Here is a 26,759-nt window from a genome sequence, read left to right as displayed (position 1 = left end):
GAGATAGGGTGAAAGAGAGACAGAAAGAGAGAGAGAAAGAGAATAAAGGAGGAAAAAAAGAGAGTGGGAATAAGAGACAGCAAAAGAATAAAAGGGAGAGGGATAGATAGAGAGATAGAGATAAATAAAGAGAAAGAGAGATAGATAAAAAGAGCGGAAGAGAGAGAGAAAGAGGGAGAGAGGACAGAGACAGAGGAAGTGAGGGAGCAAGTGAGAGTGAAAGAAAGAGTGAGAGAGAGAGCACAGCCAGCTTACTTCCCGCTTTAATTCCCTTCTTCCCACCCCTTACCCTGATAGCGCAAGAGGAAGGGAGAGAGAGAGAGAGAGAGAGAGAGAGAGAGAGAGAGAGAGAGAGAGACAAAGAAAGAGAGAAAGAGAGGGAAAGAAAGTGAAGGGAGAGGTGGCTACCTTGATTGAAAGACAGAGAAAAAGGAAAGAGATGAAAAGCAACCTGAAGAGAGAACAATAGAAAAAGTGCGATAGAGATAGATAGGAAGAGCAGAAAAGAGAGAAGGAGAAAGCGAGAGAAGGCACACTCAGCCTCCTTCCCGCCTTAATTCCCTCCTTGCCTCCCTTACCCTGATAGGTCAAGAGGAAGGGAAAGAGAGAGACAGAAAGAGAGAGAAAGATCATGAGGGGGAGAAGGAATAAGTGTGAAAGAGAGAACAAGAGACCGATAGATACATAGAGAGAGAAAAGTGGGGAGAGAGAGCCACCAACACTGGTTGAGAGAAAGAGAGAGAGAGCGCACGAGAGACAAAAAGATCCTGGAGAGCGAGAGAGCAATAGAACAAGTAAGAAATATATAGATAGAAATAGCAGAAGAGATAGAAGGGGGGAGCGAGGACTGACAGAGAGTGAGAGAGCACGTGAGAGGCACACATCCATCCACATTCCCTCCCCCCTCTACTCTGGTCGATCAAGGGAGAGAGAGAGAGAGAGAAAGAGAGCGAGAGAGGGCACACTCAGCCTCCCTCCCTCCCTCCCTCCCTCCTTCCTCGAGACCCGTCCTGCGGCACGGGCAGTTTCAGTGTTGCAGGCGTTTGGGGGGTAAATACACCAGAATGGAGGTTCCACGACACAGCCTGAGCAGCCCCACCAGCCCCTGCGAGGAGATGATGAAGAACCTGAGCCTGGACGCCATCCAGCTTTGTGATCGGGAAGGTAGGAGAGAAAGAAAGAAGGGGGCTGGGGGGGTGTGTGTGCATGTGCATTTGTGTGTGTGTGTGTATGTGTGCTGGAGTGCGCTGGGGGTGGGTTTTAAATCCTGCATGCCAGTATTTGCACTGTATGCTGGTGTTGCTCTGTCCGGGGAAGTGATGTGTGACTGGGTATGGATTGTGGAACTGCGAGGCAGTGGGGTGCATTAATTACCCAAACAAAAGCTGATTCATTCACCAGTAGACTGAGTGGTGCACTCAACTGGTCTCGCGTGGCCAGTCAGGTACAGGTGGGGGTACATGTGAGGGACTTCTGAGCTTTTTGTTAAGTGAATAGATCAGTCTTTACTCTTTCAGACAGACAGTACACCAGTTTGCTTCAGCCAGGCAGCATCAGCATTGGTTGGGGTTTGGTACCCAGTGTTTCAGCACCATGGACACCGACCCCACTCCCATCAGGGCTCACTTTTTAGAGAGACTATCACAAATGCCAAATCATATTTCTATCACTAATCATAAATAAACTCAAAATAAAACCACCTCCATGCCTTTTAACATCTCAGTGAAACTGAAACCATATCCACCAAATCTGACATCAGTCCGAGCGCACGTTCTGCTGATTCATCTCATCAGAAAAAAAAAAAGTAGCCTAGTGTTTCCAGTTCTCGCTCCCAACGATTGAAACAAGGTCACTAATTGAGCACCTCTAACGGCTGTATCCCGATCCAACACTTTGATGAGTGAAACAACAGAAAATCCAAAATGTTCTATATCTCATTATCTCAATATTCCATCTCAGTGTCCTCAAATGCACTTCAGCCTGTCCTGCTGTAGACTCACATACACACAACTCTCTGCAGTCGTCTACAGCAGCAGCAGCAGTGTGATTGGATTCTGAAGACCCCTGTCTTTGTTTCTTAGTTAGGCTTTATTTACTTTTCTTAGTTTACTAGTTATTTTGAGAGAGTATCTTGTTATGTTGAAGTCATTGTTTTGGGGATACAATCTCCTTATTTTAGATACTTAAACATTATTTTAAAAACCTAAGACACTTAATTAAGGATACTTTATTCTTATACTAAAACTGAGTCAGGACATTTTTTGGAAATTCAAAGTCATTTTTGAATGTATTATACTATTATTCTGAGATCTCCTTATGTTTATGTACCAAGAAATTATGAGATACTATCTAATTATTTTTATTACTTGATACCAAGTAATTTAAATCTTATTATTACTATGCTATATATATAGTATATATAGTTATATTTATGATATATAATAATGATTTAGTAATTTTTGAGACACTGTCATATTAATTCCAGAGCTTGATTTACTAAGATAATATTTTAAGATATTAAGTCATTATTTTGAGATACTAGTCTTAAAAGTCATTTTTTGACACTCATTTTTGAGATCTCATTATTACTGTTCTATGTATATTATATATATATATATATATATATATATATATATATATATATATATATATATATATATATATATATATATAAAGTATATAATAATTATATTATATCATTATTCTAACTAGGCAATTTTTGAGATACTATCTTATTAATATGAGATACTGTCTTGTTATTTTGATTTACTAAGCCAATATTTTAGGATACTAAGTCATTAGTTTGAGCTTGTATCTAATTGATTTGAGATACTATCTTTTTATATTAAGATAGTAAGTCATGAGTTTGAGATACTATCTCCTAATTATTGATATCTTGTTATTTTTGAGATACTATCTCGTTATTACTGTACTATATTACACATAGTATGTGATAGTGATACTATATTCTTATTCTAACTAAGTGATTTTTTGAGACACTATTTCCTTAATTTGAGATACTGTATTGTTATTTTAGGTACTATCTTGTTGTTTTAGACAAGTCATTGTTTTAGGGCACTCTTTCTTTTGAGTTACTAACATTATGTTATTTTAAGTCATTATTTTAAGATACTATCTCCTTGTGTTTGGATACCAAGTCACTATTTTTTAAGTAAAGTTCTCCTTATTATGCAACACAAAATCATGATTTTGAGATACTAATGTTAAATAACTATTATGTTTGAGATACTGTTTATATACCAAGCTATGGTTTTCAGAGAATATCTCCTAATTTTGGATTTTTTTTTTTTGAAATACTGTCTTATTATTATTTTTAGATACAAAGTCCTTATTTTGAGACTTGTTATTTTAAGATACAATTTCATGGTATTTATATACTACCTAATTTTTTTTAGATGTCTCCTAATTATTAATACCAAGCCATTCTTTGAGGTACTAGTTTAATATTTTGAGATATCTTATTATTTCAAAAATACCAAGTCATTTTAAGATACTAAGTCATTATTTTATACTTTTCTTGATAAGCAGAATTATAGTTTAAGCTATATGTGTATGATTCAGTATGATAAATTTCCTGTTTCCTCAGTCGATAACTGGGTAGCAAAACAAATAAAAAATCAGCACCATGTGAATCTATATAACTTGATGATATCATTATAATCTCTATAATCTAGTACAGGCTTTGCAGTGCACGCTGAGGTTGTAAAGCTTTTGCTGCTGCTGGTTTTGGGTGTAATCTGGAGGAGTTGTGAAGGACACAGCTAGTCTGTATGCTGAGGTGCATTTCTTAAGACGGCTGCTTTATATTCCACACCAGCCCCGGCGCTCTGTTAGTGGAACCTGGAGTCCCTTCAGCTTTACTGAAGAGGGGGGTTGTAGCTTAGCTGAAGAGAGGGGTGTGTGTTCTTGCTGACATGGGCTGTGCAGGGAAACAGAGGCAGAGTGTGCCAGATCTTGTTTTGTGTGATGGTTGTTTATGTACACAGACTTCTATAGAATACATGCTTTACATTTCTATTCGCCCCGAGGAGCCTATTACTCCTACTGTTCATCAAACTGCCTTCACATGCAGAAGAACTTGAGGGACGTACCATTTATAATCCATGAATTCCCCGTCCACCCTGTCGTCTTGGGATAACTCCCCCCTTTAAAGAAGAACTCTGGTGTAAAATGGACTTTTGTTGTAGTAAAACATTATAAAAAGTAGTTATTTTTAATGAATATCACACATCCATTCTCCCACAGCGTTCCGAGATCCAGAAATTTTAACAGTTTGTCCAAACACCCTTCAGACTGGGCGACACGGGGCATAATTTGCCCAAATAAAATCACTTTTCCACCGTTATCCAGCTCAAAGTAGCTCCACACCTCCTTGCTAGAATCTGAAGAGCCTTTGACATTTAAAACGAGGTATTAATAACTTAAAAAGTGCACAAGAAGCTTATTAAAAAACACTGATTACATCCTATAACGCTAGCTTCAGCTCCGAGCGCCACCATCACTATACTGACAATGACAGACATATATGTACATTTATATATATATATATACACAGACTTCCCATAGCATAGAAGCCAATGCCAGAAGGCAGGCTATGATTAATCTATGTATAAATTAGGGGTGTCACGATTTCGATATATCATCGAAATCGATCAAAATTATGTCATGGTCTCGAGCCTCGAAGTCAAAAAGAGGATTGACGATGCCTCCCGCTACTGAAAGAGCAGCACTTTCTCCAGAGAATGTGGACATTCTCATCTTCTTAAAGAAAAACCTGAAAATATAAAAATAACAGTTGTTTTGTCTAGCCTCAAATATGTTAATAGTTTTGGTACCTTAAGGAGCATCTTTCTCTCAGATAAAGTTAATAATATATCTTTGTTAAAGAAAAAAAATGTCATTCTCAGGGACCGAAAAGGTCTCCAAGTCTTATTGATTTAGTGATCCTAAAATGGGAAAATAAAATGGGAAATAAAATCGAATCGAGGATTTAGAGAATCATGACACCCCTAGTGTGTAAGTCTGTCATATATGGCATATATGTCGCTTCATCACCCCCACGGATAAAAAGGTTGACGATGAATGAATGTGTGTATCTGCAGCTCTGGAAAAAAGTAAGAGACCACTTAAAAATGATGAGTTTTTGATTTTACCAAATTGAAAACCTCTGGAATATAATCAAGAGGAAGATGGATGATCACAAGCCATCAAACCACCAAACTGAACTGCTTGAATTTTTGCACCAAGAGGCATAAAGTTTTCCTAAAGCATTGTGTAAGACTGGTGGAGGAGAACATGATGCCAAGATGCATGAAAACTGTGATTAAAAACAGGGTTATTCCACCAAATATTGATTTCTGAACTCTTAAAACTTTATGAATATGAACTTGTTTTCTTCACATTATTTGAGGTCTGAAAGCTCTGGATCTTATTTTGTTATTTCAGCCATTTCTCATTTTCTGTAAATAAATGCTCTAAATGCCAATATTTTAATTTGGAATTTGGGAGAAATGTTGTCCGTAGTTTATAGAATAAAACAATGTTTATTTTACTCAAACATAAACCTATAAATAGCAAAATCATAGCTGTATATGGTTAAATATTTTTTTAAATACTTTATTATTTAACTTGTGGGTCAGTGTACTGAAGTCAGAAGGGTCCAGCAGATCCTCCTCTCTTATTTTCACTCAGTCAGGTCCGATGTGCCACGTCAGGGAGCATGATGCAAATATGATCAGTGTGGCTGAGTCATTCAGGAACATTCTGTTCAATCCCAACTGTTCCCTGAGCTTTCTGTCTCCCAGAGAGTGCCATTTACCACCCTGTACATACTCCTCCCTACCCTCACACACTCTGTTCCACCTCAGCACTGACACACTGATCTACTGGAGATTTATTCAATCCCACCTCCCCCAGGTATTTGTCGTGGTTGCTATGATATTGCTAAGCAGTTGCTAGTTGGTTGATATGGTGTTGCTAGGTGGTTGCTAAGGTGTTGGTAGGTGGTTGCTAAGGTGTTGCTATGGTATCCATGGTGGTTGCTATGATGTTGCTAAGTGTGGCTATGGACGCTAGGTTGCTTTGGCCATGCGGGGTGTCTAAACCTTTGACCGATAGCTGGTTTATCCAATAGCTCCTCCATACACACACAGTACTGGAGCGCTGGGGACAGCAAGGGTTCTGTGCGCAGAGCCGCTGGTGTGTGAGAATTCGTACGACAATTTTCTGTCTTTTAGAAAGAGCGCAATAAGTTCTGTAGGTCATCTGATTTGTGACGTACACAGCCTTTCAAATTTCTCCCCATTCATTTTCAATGGGAAAAAAAGCAATGCACAACCATAATTACAGGTTAAATGGTCGCTTTTTATAGCACCCAAATGGGTTCCACTATTGTCTTAACAGTCAAAGAACCTCTTTTATATCCTATTAACTGTAAGCATGAGCAAAAAGATGTTTTGTTTTGTACCAGTTTATATAATATATATGTTTATATAATTTATAGTTTATATAATTTATATATGTTTATATAAAATGTACAGATAATTAATGAGTGATGCTCAGGGAGATGAGCAGTTTCCTCCTGTGGGAGGAGCCTTGGGGACCCCAGATGGGGCAGTTCTTTGTGTATGGGTCAGTAAAGGGCTGACGGTGCAGGTTCTCAGCCGCTGGCCCCAGCTGTGTGGGTGAAGACGGGGGCCACAGCGGGGGTTACCATCTGCCCGACCCGCCTGCCCGCCCGTCTCGCCCGCCTGCCTCGCTGCCAAGAGAATGGAGTAATTTAGCACAGGCCATTAATTTACTAATTGTGTCCACCCAGCTCGTGCCCTCCAGAAAAGACAAACATGGAGAACTGTGTGGTGATGGAGCAGAAAGAATAGCGTTGATTCATCGTTATTAGCCCATTCACGCTCAGTGTGGGAGGAAGAGAGCAGCTTGGATGACTCCAGGCTAATGATGCTGCTGGGTTTGGGATGAGCGCTGGCAGAAACTGATAGTGTCTATAAAAAAAGATAGAAACATTCAGACCAGGAGAGTTTGTTTATGGTTTATTAGTTCATCTGACTGAAGTCCAGGTTTATTTTACATTACATTACATTACATTACATTTGGCAGACGCTTTTGTCCAAAGCGACTTACAATAGTCAAGTACAATGTAAAATAAGTTTAAAGGAAAAACATCTTTGGATAGGGATAAAAGGAGGTCAAGGGGAATAATAGGATAGAGGAGTGAAGGAGGGGAAGAAGGAAATGAGGTTAGAAGTAGTTAGTGTGTTAGAGGTGTTAAGAGAGTAAGTGCTCTTTGAAGAGCTCTGTCTTCAGGAGTTTCTTAAAGATAGCGAGAGATTCTCCTGATCTGGTAGTGGAAGGTAGTTTGTTCCACCATTGGGGAACTCTGTATGAGAACAATCTGGATTGCTTTGTGTGAATGTTTGGCAAAGCGAGGCGACGTTCATTGGAGCAGCGCAGCGGCCGGGAGGTAGCGTAAGCCTTCAGGAGTGACTGCAGGTAGGAAGGAGCCTGTTCTGTCATCACCTTGTAGGCGATTGTAAGAGCTTTGAATTCGATGCGAGCATCAATTGGTAGCCAATGGAGCTCAATGAGCAGCGGGGTGACATGTGCCCGTTTTGGCTGGTTGAAGACCAGACGTGCTGCTGCGTTCTGCATCATCTGGAGTGGTTTTACTACACAGGCCGGGAGGCCAGTTAGCAGGGCATTGCAGTAGTCGAGGCGTGAGATGACGACCACTTGCACCAGGAGTTGGGTGGCCTGTTGCGTCAGGAACGGTCTAATTTTTCGGATGTTATAGAGCGCAAAGCGGCAGGACCGAGCAACTGAGGCCACATGGTGCGTGAAGGAGAGCTGGTCATCAACCAGAACACCCAGGTTCCTAGCAACCTTTGTCGGTGAGAGAGAGAGAGAGTCGATACTTATAGAGAAGTTGTGTTGAAAAGATGGTTTTGCTGGTATAACCAGAAGTTCAGTCTTTGAGAGATTTAATTGAAGGTGATGCTCCTTCATCCATGAGGATATGTCAGAGAGACACTGCGATATCCGTGCAGAGATTGAGTGATCTTCAGGTGAGAACGACAGGTATAGCTGGGTGTCATCAGCAAAGCAATGGTAGGAAAATCCGATTTTAAGTTATTAATCTTAATGCAGAGATGTGTTTAAAGTCTTTAATAAATGTATATGTTCTAAACATATTTATAAATAATAAACATATTTTTGTGGAGTCCCACAGTGATCTCTTTAAGCCTGGATAATGTGAATTCACGTAACAAATTAATGTGATGATTTTTGTATTACACTTAACCTCCTGTTATGTTCATTTGTCAGGAATAGCAATGGTGTTCCCGGGTCAGTTTTACCCAGTGCATGCTTAACTATCTAAAAAATCCTAAAAAGCAATATGAATATATTTAATTACTAAATCCATTGCTAATAATTTTATCAATATTTAGAGCAATGATGTTTTTTTTATCTCTAACAGGTAATTATTCAATTAGTATAATTCACTCGTTTTTCATTAAAAAATACACATTCAAACTTTTTTAATGTTTTACTTTATTACTTTTGAAAGAGCTACATATAAAACAGCCCCACCCCTAAACCCATACATCACCCAGTGCCTCTGCTGTCTTTATGCCTGATTAGGTTAAACATTACAATATTAGGTAAGCTAGATGTTACACTGGACCTATTAACTTTGTGAAAGGCACTGCATCATGTTTGCTTGGAAGGGCATCTAAGAAGGCACTTCACAAGTGATTTTAATTTCTATCAGAGAGGAACCTACAGGGAGGGCCAAGTTTACCCCATTGTAAGGGCACCTATAGGGCACTACATCACATTCAGTTTCCTGACAGACTTTCCATTAGGAAACTTTCCCACATTATTGAATTTTCTTGCTCTCGAGGGCATGTCATTATAATTAACTGCTAGAAGGGGCACCTTGGATGGCATTCTCATTCCCAGGGCAGCCAACAGGGTATTTTGTCTCATTTTTGCCACTCTAGACGGCACTTTAATGAAAAACGAGTGACCTTTATTTACAGCAGCTTAAATTTCCATAAAAAGGTCTCACAGAAGCTGAAACAGGGAGTCTAGTGCATCCCTAATGGGGGGGGGGGGGGGGGGGGGTTAATTTAGGACTATAGGACTCTGTGGCGCGGGCTAAGCTGTAGTCTTTAATAGCATTTTCCCCCTTACATTACTTTTACTTTTTTACTTTAAGTAGTTTTAAAACCAGTACTTTTACACTTTTACTTAAAGAGTAAAATAAGTACAGAAGTACAGAAGTATTTAAAACCCTAGTATCTATACTTTTACCTACAGAGTAATGTAATGTAAAAAAAAAAACTTGTGACTTTTGAAGAGCATAACCAACCAAGCATAACATTATGACCACCTCAGAACCAACAGGTATTATTTGGGTGGTGGGTCATTTATTCTCAGCTCTGCAATGGTTAGCACTGATTAGCATGGTGGTGGTGTATGAGGTGTTAGTGTGTGTTGTGCTGGTACAGTAAGTGGTCCTGATACAGCAGGGCTGCTGGAGCTTTTAAACACTGTGTTCTCTCACTGTCCTTCACACTAATACATAGTACACTCAAAAACAGAAGCTCTGAATCTGTTGCTGCACAGTTGGTGTTGGTCATACTTTAGTCCTTCATCAGTGTTTACAGGATGCCACCCATAGTCCAGCAGTGAAACTGAGGTGTTTAAAAACTCCACTCACTGTATCAGCATAACACACACTAACACCTCATACACCACCAGCATGCTAATCACTGCAGTGCTGAGTATAAATTACCAACACCCAATTAATAATAATAGCTGCTCTATGGTGGTTTCTCTATCCTGTGGGTTGTGAGTATTGAAGAACATGGTGAAAGTAGGATAATAATAAAATATGTAGAGAAACAGATATATAACTACAGTCTGTAGCTATACAACTACAAAGTATAGAGCTGATAAAATAGATAAAATGGATAATGGTGGTTCTGCTTGATCCTAAACTGCCAATACTTTTGCAACAGTAGCAGTTGGGCTATACAGCGTTTCTCAGGTTTTACTGTAGATTGGCTCATATATTGATAATCTGTGTCCAGCTGGATTTAAATGAACGCTGTAGGTGTTAAAAGCACTCTGCTGATCCCACTACATATGTTTCATACCTCCAGGCACAATCAAATCAAATCTGTTTCCATTTCCATCCACCATATGAGATGCTCGCTTCGCAAAACACATTCCAAGTGGTGTGCCATCACTGACAGTTCAATTTCTCACACAGTATGAGGTGTTCACACCAAGTCTGGCCAGAAAACAGAGTGCTGCACAGTTACATCTCACCCAGCTGTACTGTTAGGAGGTGCTTATCAGACACTCAACTCAAATATACATCATCCACTGCAATCTCTTCCAACTTCTACAATGGAACACAGCCAAAACTGGAGAGCCGAGGAAGAAAGGGCTTTTTTTTATTTTTAGTGCACAATGTATGTGTGAGAGGGAAATCATTTGTATATGTAGTTATTATAATTCAGTGCTTATTTTATAGTTTACAAATAATAGTTACAAAAATGTTACAGTTAAAATGGGAATTGATGCAATTGATGACACACCGTCTCTCACTCACACACACACACACACCCTCAGAGCTACACCCACAAAGAGTGTTTTGCAAAGAGCTTGCTGTTGCTAATGTCACTGTCCAGAGCCGTACAGTGTGAAATAATAGAGAGTTCTTCCTCAACCATGTAATCGACCATTTGTCACCCCTCAGAAAAAGAGACTTGGAGTTATCAGGAATTCACACAAATTTTAAGGGTTACACATGTGCCAAATCTAGTTTTCCTCAGTGTTTGGTTCTAAAAGTGCCACTAAACCCCCTGATTTTTGCTGTCTCCACTCTCAGCTTAATAGTTTGGGTGATGTATGGGTTTAGAAGCAGGGGGCGGTATTCTTTATTGGCTGATCATCCTCACCTATAGCACAGTTGAATCTGAGAGGGCGCTGCAGAGGTGGAAATGACCAAAATAAAGGCATTTTTTAAAGGTTTGGAAATGATTAAAACATTTTAAACATGACTGATATGTTTCATTACTTCAAATAAATTTCAGCTATTAATGGAAAAATATATAGTTAGGGTTTTAAATATGGTTTAGGGTTTAAAATATTGTTTAGAGTTAAGCTCTATAAAACTCAATCTTTCCAATATTGGTTGTGTCCTCTCTCTTTACTTACTATCCGTGTGTTGTTTGTCCCTGAAGCTACAAACTCCTGTATGTGCGTTCACGTTTTATATGTGTTGGCTATATGGCAGTGTTCTAGGCTATAAGAGCAAGTTACCTTTATTCTGTGTTACAATAATGCTACCACATGATTATGCTGTCCAATTTTATATAAAACTGGCAAAACTTATTTTAAAGATTATTGTCTGATCAAAGCCTAAGTTACAAAAAAAAGTTACAAACGAACAATGTTATGTCTTTACAACTTCAAAGTCAAAGCAAAAAAATAATGAATGAAATAAGTTGAGTCAAGAAATTATTCGTTTTGGTGTGGAGAACAACTTCTATTAATGTCATCATTGTTCAAGTCATTAAAGCCATGTTTTAAAGAGGGCATATTATACCCTTTTTTTTTTACATAGAATAGGTCTAAGTTCTGTACCATATTTCTTTGCACAGAATCACTCACACATAAAAAGATCTCACCAGCTATGTTTTTTTTTGCCATTTTTTTGGCTTATACCAATTTGGAAATACAAAAGCACACAAAAAGTAATATAAAATAATATGTCTATATATGTATATCCTGCAATGTTGTGGTGATTAATTAGTTATCCATTTGCTATTTAACTTAATGTTGATGCTTAGTTGTATGTTTCTATTTGCCTTCTTTTAATAATTACACAAGTGTTACCGACCGCTGAGTTCCTTTAGTACCTAATGCTGCAGGATGCATGATGAAACACTTCGGTAAACGCATTTGCAACAGAATAGAGGTGGGATGTCAGGTAGGGAGCACCTTCATCAAAGCAGGATGATGACAGGATAATGCAAGATTAAGAAAGGGACACTTCAATAGAAATAGCATAAAGAGATCAAAGGATGACGCATTGCTAAGACGCTGATTAATTTCTGCGTTTGATTGCTGCCGGACTTGTACATTGCACTCAAATGACCAAAGAAGTTGTTTTGCGAGAATAAAAAGCTTGGGATACTGGATAATACAAGAGTTTACACAATTCCCTCTATGGAAAAAAAGTATTTATTCATTGTTTCTTTCAAAAACACGTCATTATAAATGCTTTATCCTGCTTTTGTTGGAGTAAATGTCTCTATGATCCAGGCAAGAAGGCTTTCTACTAGATTTTGGAGTGAAAATGGATGGATTGTATAGATTTGCTTTTTTTTTAGCAACAGAAGTGTTCTCTTCTGTGAGATCAGGATGTGATATGATCACCACTCCACCTCATCCACAAGTTTAGTCCAGCACAGTTTATAGGATAAAAAAGGTAACTTGCTCTTACAGTCTACAACACTATGGCCATATATATATATATATATATATATATATATATATATATATATATATATATATATATATATATATATATGTACCTGGTGGTAAAGACTACACACTGATGGTGTGTTTGGATTGAGTGACACAACTTTTTGTATGATAGAGTAAGAAATATTAGTTTATATTATATTAGTCTAGTATATATGTGTTTTAGTCTGTTCAAATAAGGTTATATTTACTGAAAATATGGGGGGAACTCTACCCAAATAAAATGCTCTACTGCACTCAACTCTATTTGCACTTACCCAAACTGGACCTGTTTCAAAGCCTTTTCATTACAAACATAACATTTCAGGCTATAACGCCTTTCACACCTTCTTCCAGTAAACTTAGCAGAAAAATAGAACAATATATTAATATATACAGTGCCTTGCAAAAGTATTTGAACTTTTCAAACTTTTGCCACATTTCAGGCTTCAAACATAAAGATATGAAATTGTATTTTTTGTGAAGAATCAACAACAAGTGGAACACAATCGTGAAGTGGAATGAAATTTATTGGATATTTTAAACTTTTTTTAGAAATAAAAAACTGAAAAGTGGGGCATGCAATATTATTCGGCCCCCTTGCGTTATTACATTGTAGCGCCACTTTTTGCTGTGATTACAGCTGCAAGTCTCTTGAGGTATGTCTCTATCATATTTGCACATTGAAAGACTGAAATTTTGGCCTATTCTTCCTCACAAAACAGCTGGAGCTCAGTAAAGCTGGATGGAGAACGTTTGTGAACAGCAGTTTTCAGCTCTTTTCACAGATTCTCAATGGGATTCAGGTCTGGACTTTCACTTGGCCATTCTAACACCTGGATACATTTACTTGTGAATCATTCCATTGTAGATTTTGCTTTATGTTTTGGATCATTGTCTTGTTGGAAGATAAATCTCCGTCCCAGTCTCAGGTCTTTTGCAGACTCCAACAGGTTTGCTTCCAGAATGGTCCTGTATTTGGCTCCATCCATCTTCCCATCAATTTTAATGATTTTCCCTGTCCCTGCTAAAGAAAAGCAGGCCCAAAACAATAATGCTGCCACCACCATGTTTGACAGTGGGGATTGTGTATTATTTGAGAAATGGCTTTTTTCTTGCCACTTTTCCATAAAGGCCAGGTTTGTGCAGTGTACAACTGCACGTTGTCCTATGGACAGAGTCTCCCACCTTAGCTGTAGATCTCTGCAGTTCATCCAGAGTGATCATGGGCCTCTTGGCTGCATCTCTGATCAGTCTTCTCCTTGTTTGAGCTGAAAGTTTAGAGGCACGGTCGGGTTTTGGTAGATTTGCAGTGGTCTGATACTCCTTCCATTTCAATATGATCGCTTGCACAGTGCTCCTTGAGATGTTTAAAGTTTGCTAAATCTTTTTGTATCCAAATCCAGCTTTAAACTTCTCCACAACAGTATCTCGGACCTGCCTGCTGTGTTCCTTGGTCTACATGATGCTCTCTGCATAGCTTTAAACAGAACTCTGAGACTCTGATCACAGAGCAGGTGCATTTATACAGAGACTTGATTACACACAGGTGGATTCTGTTTATCATCATCAGTCATTTAGGTCAACATTAGATCATTCAGAGATCCTTACTGAACATCTGGAGTGAGTTTGCTGCACTTGAAAGTAAAGATAGATAGATAGAAGATTTAATTTTTTTTTAAAGTTTAAAATATTCAATACATTTTTCATGATTGTGTCCCACTAGTTGTTGATTTGTCACAAAAAAATACAATTTCATATCTTTATGTTTAAAGCAGAGACTGTAAAAACAGATGGACGTTGTGTCGCCATACCCATTCATTCAATAAAAAAGAAACTAAAATCTTCCGCCATGTTGGCGATCCTGACACCCAAGTCTGCGCAGTAGAGTCCAGAGGAGGGAGAAGGACTGTGGAGAGACAGCCTACTCATTTAAATAACCCCGCCCCTGAGGGCTGCCTCGAGGTCACAGGCTGCAGAGCGGAGCAGTGCGGAGCTGACGGTCTGGTATTGGTCCCACCCATAACCAGCCCTTTTACAATAACCACACCTTTTTTGAATAGAGCTGAATAACGTTTTTAAAACCGAATTCTGTGGGGATATAAAAAAATTAGAATATAATCAGAGGTTACACTAGCTGCTGTATTTAAATAAAGGAGGTAGAATTACAGTATGTTGGAAAAAAAACGTGATTGAAAGTTGTCTGTTTTGCCATTGAAACCTATGGGGATGGGTGGGGTTACACAGCTTTCTGCAACAGCAGGGGGCGCCCGACCTGTGGTGGCTTCACTTTTGAGAGACGATGCTCTGTCCAGCTAGACACAGTCTATGGTTTGAAGCCTGAAATGTGGCAAAAGTTTGAAAAGTTCAAGGGGGCTGAATACCTTTGCGAGACAACTTATATTTTTATATTCTCCTTTGTGATCTATGTGTTTTTCAGTGGCATGCAGTTAATACAGTGGATACCCCTTCTGCAACCATCGCTACCCCACCCCCGCCGACCTACACATAGATGAATATTACAATAACTACATATTCTATGTCTTAACTTAGTTATATAAACTTAATACACATTAACAGCCCACAAATACAGCTAGAAACGACAAAAGTACCGTATAAAATAGACCACAATAGAGCAATCAATGCTAAATGTTCCTTCCAGTACAGCCGTTCAACAAAGATCACTCATTTGTATGCCTACAGTACACCAGGGCAGACAAAACATTAAGCACACACAAAAACTCACCAGTCAGATGGCCTATTATTCACACTAAGAAAAGTAAGTACAGATTTGTACCTAAAAGAGTACAAAGCTTTCAGTGAAAGTCCTTTTTTGTACCCATGTTTTTGTGCCAGTAAAGATTATAAAGATTATAAACATTATCATCAACTAAATATGGCTCAGAAACTGTCAAAAATGGTCTGGCTTTCAAATAAAAAATGTGCAATTTAAATATATATTGTTTATTAGTGCAGTGATACAGAATACTGAATGTACCTTTTGTCTGGTTAAATGGTACAAATTTGTACTTATTGCTGTTAGGAATGACTTTGTACTTCAGAGGGAACAAATCTGACCCTGTAAAGACCAATATTGTATCTATGAGGGTACAATTATGAAGAGTGTACCTCTGAGTACAAAAAAGTACTCATATCGTACCTCTGTTTTTTAGAGTGTTGTGAATTAGTTTTTCATTGTATGCCATCTTTGATAAAAGCTTTTTAATTAGATATGACACAATATCTGTCTTATTTGCAGTTCCATGATAGTTAGCTAAGCATTGAACTAATCCAACATGTGCACCTTTTTATGACTAACCAACGCGTAGCCCCTTTATCAGAATGCTGAGAAGGGGTTAGACAGCCATGGCCCCGCCCCTGGAGTGAAAATCATGAATCTTATTGGTTAGATTGTAATACGACTATGCTAAAAGACTAATTACTATACCCTTCAGAAAATCAATAGAAGGGGCATGCAGACACAAGGGGGCAGAAGCCATTTGATTGGTTGGTACCTCAGTCAGTCAGACATGTGTCCTATACCAACTAAAAAACGCAGAGTAATACTTTGTATTAGTTGCTGTTTATTATTTTAGTTTAATCATGAAATATATGCTTATAATTTTCAATAAATTTAATATATATTTCCTGTTTAAATATTATGTATTGATTTAAATGCACTTATTGTCTGAAGGGTTAGAAGCGCTTTACTGCACACCACTGGTGTTTTTTAACAAGAAGCAAAGTTCTGTGCACTTGAATCTCAGATCAATTCAGCACAAACCGCTGATAAATATATCCTCTGAAAACTGATATTTTAGTCGATTCTGGTTAACCTTGTGCAATGCCATACAATTATAGCAAAGAATCCATGGAACATGGCTCATATTACCCAGTGCTAACCTCTATCCTGGTTTGAGACGCATTATGAAAATATGTTGGAGCTTGGCTTTTGCTTTTATTAAATGTTTTGTGTGATTTTACACTGAAAGTTGATGCTGAATAGATGCATTACTGAAACTATCACCATGCCAAAGAGCTACTTCTAAGACCAAAAATGCTTGGTTAGAGCTACTGTGACTTTCCAAATATTCATACCGTTTAAATTTATTCACATTTTGTCTCCTTACAAACACAAGCTTTAATGTGTTTTGGAACAAAAGTGATCCATGGTTTTCAAAAATGTAGTATTAAGTATTCAGTCCCTTTTACTTTGAACCCCATAAACAAAATCCAGTGCAATCAACTACCTTCAGAAGTCACTTAATTAGTTAAGTTAATAAAGTCCAGGGGCCTTGTGTACTAAAGGTGCGTACGCACAAAAACATTGCGTACGCCATATTTCACGCTCACGGTCAGATGTACTAAATTTGACTTGAACGTGACAAAGTGCGTTCCCCCATGGCACTTTCGTTTCGGGCGTACGTCTTTTTTTTGTACGTATGTATTGTGTTTTTGTCATTTGGCGACATTTAGAGGCGATGCATTGAAATTACAACTAATAAGATATCCTTTATGCACACATTGTAGTAAGCATTATTGGGTAAAATAAAGTAAATTAATCAGACAATTTCATTGGCTTACAGAAATAAGCGTTGGCATTATTGGAAAATATTGCTAATGGCCGAATTCATTGAGAGCACATTTTCCGTGATCATTATGTTTTTTGGCCCATGATGATGACTGGCTTATAAACCGTTTTAGATTATCAAGAGCATAAAAGGATAAGAAAACAAACTGAGTGCGTGACGGGTGGCTTTTTGGTAAGCAACTCATTTAAAGCATTTAAATGAAAGCATTTATTATCCATCTTAGAATAATACATTTAAAACATGGGTAATTATACGCTACGCATATATAATTATTATTATTATTATTATTATTATTATTATTTTCACAATATACTCTGCGTTATTGAGGGAGGAGACATGGCAGGTGTGCATTTGCTCTTGATTTCAAGTTGATTGCGATGTACTAAGAGATTTAACACTAACAGTGTTGATTTAACACTGCCAAATTTCCTGTGTAGGAAGTCCACGCAAGTCTTAGTACATGAGGCCCCAGGTGTGTGTAATTTAGTCTCAGTATACATACACCTGTTCTGTATCGACCTCAGTGGTTTGTTAGAGAACACAGAACAGAACAAACAGCACCATGAAGACCAAGGAACTAATATATAAAGATGTAGAGAAGTTTAAAGCAGGGTTCAGTTATAAAATCATATCCCAAGCTTTAAGCATCCTAAAGAGCCCTGTTTAATCCATCATCCACAAATAGAAAAAGTATTTTACAACTGCAGACCTACCAAGTCATGACCATTCACCCAAACTGACAGATCGAGTAAGGAGAGCACTGGTCAGAGAAGCAGCCAAGAGGCCCATGGTCACTCTGGAAGAGCTGCAGAAATTTACAGTTCAAGTTGACAACTATAAGTCGTGCACTCCACAAATCTGGAATTTTTTGAAGGGTGGCAAGAAAAAAAAACATTGTTGAAAGAAAGACATAAGAAGTGCAGTTTGCAGTTTGACAGAAGCCATGTAGGGGAAACAGCAAAAATGTGGAAGAAGGTACTGTTGTCAGATGAGACCAAAGTTGAACATTTTTGTATCAGCCTGAACATATCAACCCCATTGTGAAACATGGTGGTGGCAGTATCATGCCGTGGGGATGCTTTTCTTTAGCAGGGACAGGGAAGCTGGTCAGAGATAATTAAAAGATGAATTTTTGGAGGCTGCAAAAGACTTGAGACTGGGAAGAAGATTCCTTCCAGCAAGACGATGACCCTAAATATACAGCCAGAGCCACAGTAGAAGGGTTTAGATCAAAGAATAAGAGCATCATGCCAGTAACACAAGGTCATGGGTTTGATAAGGGTTTATATTTAACAAACGTTGTGTTTGTTTTGTGTACCAGAATTAGATACTAGCTAATTAGCTAACTAATATAATTTCTTAACTAGTTTATGCACAGTATATGCAACCTCTGTGTCTTCACAAACAGCATCCATTATATCAGCTGCACTGAACACATGGTGACATGACATGGTAAAAGGTGTTAGTATGCATTGTAATAGTATAAGTGGATAAGATGCAGCAGTGCTGCTGGAGTTTTTAAACACCTCAGTGTCACCGCTGTAGAGCTGTGAACTAACAGACATATTACTAAAGCTAAAGCTACCAAAACAGATATAGGTAATCCAAAGTCATAAACCATATGACAGAAACAAAGTCAAAAGCACAAGAAGAGAGCAAACAATGCAAATACCAAACTAAGAGGGCTAACTAAACAGAGAATAAACCAGAACAAGCAGGGATCCATAACCAGACAGACAACAGACAAAAGAATGTTCAGACAAGGAATGGTTGGCAATACTTTGCACATTCTTACAAACACAAGGGGTTTAAATATCCTGAAGCACCTGGTTTTAGACCACAATAATTTATTGTCCTGACGGACAGTTCTGGTGGAAACAGGAAGTTGAGGTGCACATTGAATTCTGCGTGATTTGATCAGCCGTGGTTTTATGTTTTTTGGATACAATCCGGGTTAGCACCCGAACATCCCTTTCAGACAGCTTCCTCTTACAGCGTCCACAGTTAATCCTGTTGAATTTGGTTCGTCCTTCTTGGTGGTACGCTGACATTACCCTGGATACCGTGGCTCTCGATACATCATCCATAATGTAGTGTGCATTGCAATATTTAGAGCAAAACTGTGCTCTTACTCTGCTAATTGAACCTTCACACTCTGCTCTAACTGGTGCAATAATGTGCAATTAATGAAGATTGGCCACCAGGCTGCTCCAATTTAGCCATGAAATCTCCCACACTAAAATGACAGGTGTTTCAGTTTCATTGTCCAACCCCTGTATATACTGCATACTAGTGCATTTAAAAAAATGAATGTCACTATAAAATTGCTTTATTTAGTAATTCAGTTAGTCAGTTCGAAATGTGAAACTCATATATTACATAGATGTATTACACACAGAGTGATCTATTTTAAGCGTTTATTTCTTTTATTGTTGTTGATTATGGCGCACAGCCAATGAAAACCCAAAAATCAGTGTCTCAGAAAATTTGAATATAATATAAGACCAATTGTTACTGTTGGCAGTGTGGGCAGTGTGCCAAATGGAAAATGAAATCTGTATTTCCGTAAAAGTTGTCAGCAGAGGGAAGCATGAAGTGCTGTAAGATTTTCTGGGAAAAACCTGCACTTGATATAACACATGTACTTATACATGTTCAAAACATGTACTACATAAGGTCAAGCATGTACCTTTAGAAGTACAGTATCACTGATATGTGCAGAATTTGTACCATCATGTAACTTTTTTCTGACAGTGTGTTATAGAATGATCTCTCATTTCACATTGTTTGGTGTGTGTGTTTTACAGTATGTATCCACCTCTGTTAGATAAGGTTTATATTCTGATTTCTGATTTAATGGCTTTAAAACCGTTACAGAATAAATACAGAAACACTGTTAACTTGCTTCACTGCTCCTGCAGTCCTGCTCCTCTGCCGCTCTGGATCTGGCCTCTTCTCAACACCTCTTGGCAGGACGGCACAGTCGGACAGACCGGTCCACTTTTACCTGCCAGCGTTCGCTTTCACTATCCTGCACTGAGCTGCATCATTTTAAAGCTACTGCTGCTTCTTAAACTGCAGTTCTGTAAATGATTTCCTCCCTGCAATCCATTCACACCTCTCTATTTATAACGCTTATGTAATGTTCTTTAAACAGTTTCGCATAATCCCACTGACTTTAGAACATCTGAGCGCACCATTGTCATCACTACAGGTCCTTACGATTATAAAAAAATGACGAAATACTGAAAAATATAATATTAATTAAAAGAATGTACTATTGCTATAAATAAATAAAAAATAAAAAATAAATGTAAACGATTTGTTTAGCATGATTATATCAGTTGTAAATATTTAGAATAAACAATATAACAAAATACACATATTAGTGTAAAATAATGTACCGTATTATTCGGACTATAAGGCACACTTAAAAATAAAATTTAAATTTTCACAAAAATCGTCTTATAATTCACCACTCTGCTGAAGAACAGCGTTATAAGGGTGGGTTTTTAGTGAAGTTTCTCCAGCACTAATCGGCCTTAGAATTAGCCGCTAACCACAGCGCTAGCTCTTTTGCCGTTCAGAGGTGAGTATAGAGGTGTAGTCTGCGTGTTTGTCATGTTAAAACAAGCTATGTGGGATGAACCTCTAGCTGATATTACCCTGGGTTACCAGAACACTTAGGGTTCCTCAGTGTAGCTCTGTCAGGCGGTGTTACATCCGGCTAGCACTGAGGTTAGCGGCTAATGCTAATGCTGACATTGAAAGAATTTTTTTGTTTGTTTTGTTTTTTTTACAAATTACAGTTTTGTTAACTCAGGCGCTTCCCCCAGCTTTTAAATTAAAAGGACAACATGAAGACACCCTTGCTCACTTCGATGTAGGCATCCTTGCTAAAGTCGCTTTATGCGCCTTATAATTCGTTGCACCTTATGTATGAAAATAGACCAGAAAATAGACATTCATTGTTAGTGCACCTTACAATGTGAAAAATACAGTAACAAAAAAAAAAAATATATATATATATATATATACCACATAAAGTGTAGGATATTTACTGCACACATATAAACCTAAAACTAGTGGTGTAAATCGTTTCAAAAAAAGATAAAGTTAAACAGAGTTCTGTGATTAATCTCGATTAATTTTAGTAAGAATCCTGGCTAATATTATTGTCAAAATATACTGTATTGTTCGCACTATAAGGCACATTTTATGCGACACTTGTAAGGAACAGGGGTGTTGCCATGTTTTCTAATTTAGCAGGTCTCATCGTTAAACAATACTAAAAAAACATTTCAGACGAGTCAGACAAGTCAAAGGAGCGCTGGATGTTAATTTACACAGATTTTCACAGATTTGGGTGTTTAAAGCGCTTCAATTTTTTACAGTATCCTTACATACACAGATTTCCACTATAGCTGGAGCATAAGCATTAGTGGCTAACCACTAGTGCTAAGCGGCTAATGACACCAATAGTGCTAGACTGAGGAACCCTGAGTGTTCTGGTAAGCAAGATAATATCAGCTAGCGGTTCGTCCCACATAGCTTGTTTTTGAACATAATAAACAAGCAGACTACAGTCCAATATACTCACCTCTGAACGACGAACAAGCCTAGCGTGATTAGCAGCTAATGCCAATGCTGCTCCAGCAGTGCTAGCCAGGGTTAGCAGCAGGCTACAGGCCGATAATACTCACCTCTGAACGGCAAAAGACCTAGCACTTACCGTGGTTAGCAGCTAATGCAAATGCTACTCCAGCAGTTCTAGCCAGGGTTTGCTGCATGCCGCAGTCCGATAATACTCACCTCTGAATATCGAAATAGCTAGCGAAAGAACTAACTTCAGCGGAGTGGCTTTACTGCTCCTTATAACCTGACTGGTAGCATTTATACATAAAGAGCACTAGATTATAAAGTGCACTGATGCACTGATGCAAAATGAAAGGGTTTTAACCCTTGTGTGTTGTTCGGGTCTGTGGGACCCGTTTTCATTTTTCATCAAATGATACAAAAAAAATATTTTTTCTAACTCAAACTCATTGGCATTGGCCCCCACACACACACACACACATTTATATTACATACAGTCTGTTTGGCTAATAAACATTGCTTCATTTGTAAATTTGAAACTTAACAAATTTTCTACTCATATCTTGAGTTTAATTAATTTTCTTTTACATTTTATTAAAAAACTAATAGAGCTAAAAGTAGCACTTTTTGAAAGAAATGTAACATAAGAAAGGTAAAGGACAAATATTAACCATGTAAGCTGTTTATATTGCTTGCAATTTAGGTGAAGCAAGCATGTGTAAAGCATTTTAATGTAGAATTGCTTAATTTTGCTGAATTAAATACAAGTAACAAAGTAAACGAGTAACAAAAAATATGAACACCACACAAGGGTTAAATGCGCTTTTTATTGCAAAAAATACGGTATTGTTTATCATTTCAAAGCTTACAATGAAAATACAGTATAATACACTTCCACAATGAATGTGCAAATCTTCCTCTATCTTCACCACAGTTCTATTGTTGTGGGTGTAAACAGACAGGAGAATGAGGCAGACGGGCTCAGCTGTGTGGCGGGATGAGCCGGGTCTCTGGGGCGTATGAAAGTAATAGTTAATGGTAATGATATTCAGCAGCGTTTGAAGCCGCTATTAAGGAAGGTGTTAATTACAGCTGCTCCCCTAAATCAGTGCAGCTCTAACCAAAACCCAGCCCTGACATTCCCTCTTTAAATTCAAGGGCAGCTGCAGTCGTAATTTCGGCTTTTGTAATGCGCTCATATCCTGTTCTGTCCAAGGTGAACAGCTGCTCGCTCTCCTGTTCTGGTTACATCACAACATCAGGCAGCACAAACTCCAGCCTCATACACGCCATTCTGCATTATTACTGTAGTATACATGTGAGAATTTTATTTTTTTTGCTAAACCTAAAACCTCTGGAATATAATCAAGAGGGAGATTGATGATTACAAGTAATCAAACCCAGCTGAAATGCTTGAATTTTTGCACCAGGAGGGGTGACATAAAGTTATACAAATATCAGTTTGTAAGACTGGTGGAGGAGAACATGCCAAGATGCCTGAAGATTACAAAAACAGGGTTATTCCACCAAATATTGATTTCTGAATTCTTAAAACTTTATGAAAACTTGTTTTTTTTTTTTTTGCATTATTTGAGATCTTAAAGCTCTGCATCTTTTTTGTTATTTCATCCATTTCTCATTTTTTACAAATAAATCTCTAAATGACAATATTTGTATTTTTACGTGTTTGCATTTTAGTACAGTATTGCATCAAGTGTTTGGAACAACTATGGTTTAAAAGTTTTAGTTTTTGTTTGTTTTCATCACTTTTGCAGCCTGGAATAAACATCAGTTGTTTTTGTTCATTTCCTTAGCTTACACGAACGTATTGGCAACATAAACTGCAATTGATAAACATTTGCGCGGTTTAAAATGTGTATGTACTAGCGATTTTTTAAATGTTTAAATTCTGATGAGCTAATGATTTTCTAACATTTTTTATATTAATATCCATGCTGTCATGTGTCATGTGAGAATTTGTTAATATTTAAATTCTGATGAACTACTGCTTTGTTCACATCTACTGATCATTAGTTAAAAATATTATTAATGAAAGTTATTATAAAGTGTTACTGATTTATACATTAGGGTACAACATATTGAGGTTGAAATGTTTCCTGTAAATCTGCAAAGCCCTCCATCATGTAAATATTCATGGCGGTGCTGCTCCGTGTTCTTCTGTGTGGTGTAGGAGCGTGTGGTCGGGCCCACTGCTCCTCAGGGTGAATCCCCTGTTATGAATCATCCCGCTGTAATTCCCCTCTTTAGATCCGCGCTGCCGCTGCCGCATTTCCCACCGAATCCACCAAGAAGGCGGATCACATTCTTCTCAGCATCCTTCCCCACTGATTCCTCACATTAAAGAATGAAGCCTGTGTTATTTATAGGGCTGAGGGACTGGAGGCTGATGAAAGTTTCATGCTCTGCTGTAGGCACTGGAGCGCTCTGCTGAAGCCCGGTGCTATTCTACCCCTTCAGCAGGAGCCCCGGCGGAGAGACGCTCCATAAACAAGGGTGGCCGTGGCGTTCAAAAGGAGCAGGTGCATGCATGATTTATCAGTCATGGAGGAGGCCAACCCCCTTCTCCACCAGACTGTGACATTGCTGGATCCCAGGAGACTTTCTGACAGAGCGTTTCTGACCTGCTGGGCCCACGGGACACAGCGTCATCAGAGTCACAGGGCCCTGTATTAAAAGCCTATTATTTTATGTTGTGAAGATCAGACTTTAAAAGATATTTGATAAAACAAGTCATCCACTCCCACCTAATTATCATTCCATCATTCCACTGAAAACACCTGAGTCTAATTTCACCTCCAAATTAACTACTAATCCTAGAGGTTCATGCAATCATGCATGGATCATTTCTCTCAACAAATAAATGAACAAGTATAATATTTTGATCTCAGTTTGACAAGTTGTGTGACAATCTGATGTTTTAAAACAAATTAATTCAAATAGTACTTTGATAAAAATAGGACTTTCATCTGATAATCACGTCAATAAAAACAATTGCTATGGAAGTGATAATTTATTCAGATTTTTCTAAATGGTCAAAGCAAATGACTAATAATTTAAGTCTAATTTAAGTATAATTTAAGTATAATTTAAGTATAATTTAAGTATAATATAAGTCTAAATTTTCTGTCAGTCTAATTGACAGCATAAAGTATAAATCCAATTTTATTAAACAAACCTCCCAATGATAACAGTATTTTTTTTAATAAAAAACTCTATGTTCTAAATTATTATTATGCACAATAAAAAAAAAAACATTTCATAGGTTGTAAACAGCTGTAAATTTGCAGCATTAGGTGGTCACATTTACTAAAATCAAAAGCTTCTTTATTTAAAAACATTCTAAGTGTTGTTAAGAATTAACAAAATTTTGGGATATGAACCACGCCTCAATTTCCTGAGCTCCTCCCCCTGGTCCTATATATATACCTTCCAGGTGCTCACCTATGTGACTTTCGACCTCGCACCCGCCTCCACCCCATCACCACCCTCATCTTCACCCTCATCTTCATCACTCATCTTCATTACTCCTAGCTGCGGGGGGGACCTGGCTTGAGAACCGTCTCAAGCTGTTCTGAACTGTACCCCAAGCAACATCATCACAGTTCCCCTCCCCGCATCGCGTAGGCGGGGTTCACTATAGCAAACTGGTTCCTAACATAGGAACCCTTCTTTGATATCACCTTCTTGCATCCATTGAAAGGTTTTGGAGAGTTTCTGCTTGAATTTATTTGCATGATGTCAGAATCGCCTCTTATAGCTGCTGTTCTGATGTGATTGATGATACTCCAAATGTTCCCAATAGGGTTGAGGTCAGAGGAAGATGGTGGCCACATCATACGTTTAACTCCTTTTTTGCCCATAGCAGCCAATGACAAAACACAGAGGTATTCTTTGTAGCATGAAATGGTTTCCGTTTCTGCTTGTGAGCGCTGGTTAGTAGAGGCTAAATAGTAGGTTTATGCAAAACTGCTCTTAAAATGCTACACAAACCCCTCTGTGCTCTGAATCAGCCACAATTGTCTTTACAGTATGATGATCACGCTTCAGTTTTCATTAAATATCTAAAGTTTTCACCCCTTGTCCAAGGCACTGCACTATTTCACGCTTTTCAGCAGCAGAAAGATCCTTTTTCTTGCCCATATTGCTTGAAACCTGTGGCCTGTTCATTAATGTGAAACACTGCCTTTTGAGTTTTAAAAAAAGTTATTATTTGTGAGGACAATTGTATTTTAAACCTAAATATCTGAATGCATTAATGAGTAATTTGGTGAAATTGCTGCATTTGAGACATTTTTTTCTTAAACAGCAGACAAACAAACAAACAAACAACTGTCAGGAGGCGTCAGGACCAGGATTAAAGAACACTGCTGAGTTTACCGGTACAGTGTGTAGTACACAGTATATTGTTTTGCAGGGCTCTTGAACTGCAGTTTTCATTAAATATCTAATGTTTTTACCCCTTGTCCAAGGCACTGCACTATTTCATGCTTTTCAGCAGCAGAAAGGTCCTTTTTCATTCCCATATTGCTTCAAACCTGTGGCCTGCTTATTAAGGTGGGACCGTGCCTTTCGAGTTAAAAAAAAGTTATCCTATTTGAAGTTATTTGAATTGACCATTTAGGAAAATCTGAATATTACTTGCATAATAATTTGGAACACAATGTAAGGGCCCTATTTTAGCGATCTATAAGCAAGCTGTCAACCATGCACCATGTCTTAGGACAAATTTATGCAGAAATATAGAAAATTCTAAAGAGCTCTAGACTTCCTCTGTGCCTAAAGACCCAGTTTTTTCTACTGCATTTTCTGCAAGTGATTGCTGACTGACTGACTGGAGATTCCCTTTGATGACTTCATCTCATGTGTACTATCTTGTCACCCTGTGAAAAGCCGCTGATGTTCCAGTGAGCTGCTGTACTGCTCCGCATTGGCAGTCCATCCCAGTAAAGTCATGTTAAGAATTGCTCTGAT

At 38.1% G+C, this 26,759-nt stretch overlaps 1 protein-coding gene across 1 annotated transcript in view; it reads left to right on the top strand.

Moving 5' to 3' along the window:
- The first annotated feature begins 676 nt into the window (after positions 1 to 676).
- The window catches only part of phyhiplb (phytanoyl-CoA 2-hydroxylase interacting protein-like b), a 55,221-nt gene continuing 29,138 nt past the window's right edge, over positions 677 to 26,759 (top strand). The window contains exon 1 of the mRNA XM_007235380.4: positions 677 to 1,164. Within this exon, the coding sequence (XP_007235442.1) occupies positions 1,065 to 1,164 (100 nt within the window). The 5' untranslated portion in view covers positions 677 to 1,064. The remainder of the gene's footprint in view (positions 1,165 to 26,759) is intronic.

The sequence above is a fragment of the Astyanax mexicanus genome, chromosome 15 (genome assembly GCF_023375975.1).
Source record: "Astyanax mexicanus isolate ESR-SI-001 chromosome 15, AstMex3_surface, whole genome shotgun sequence".
Taxonomy (NCBI): domain Eukaryota; kingdom Metazoa; phylum Chordata; class Actinopteri; order Characiformes; family Acestrorhamphidae; genus Astyanax; species Astyanax mexicanus.
The sequence above is the reverse complement of the archived record's forward strand: the minus strand, read 5'-3'. Positions and strand labels throughout refer to the sequence as shown.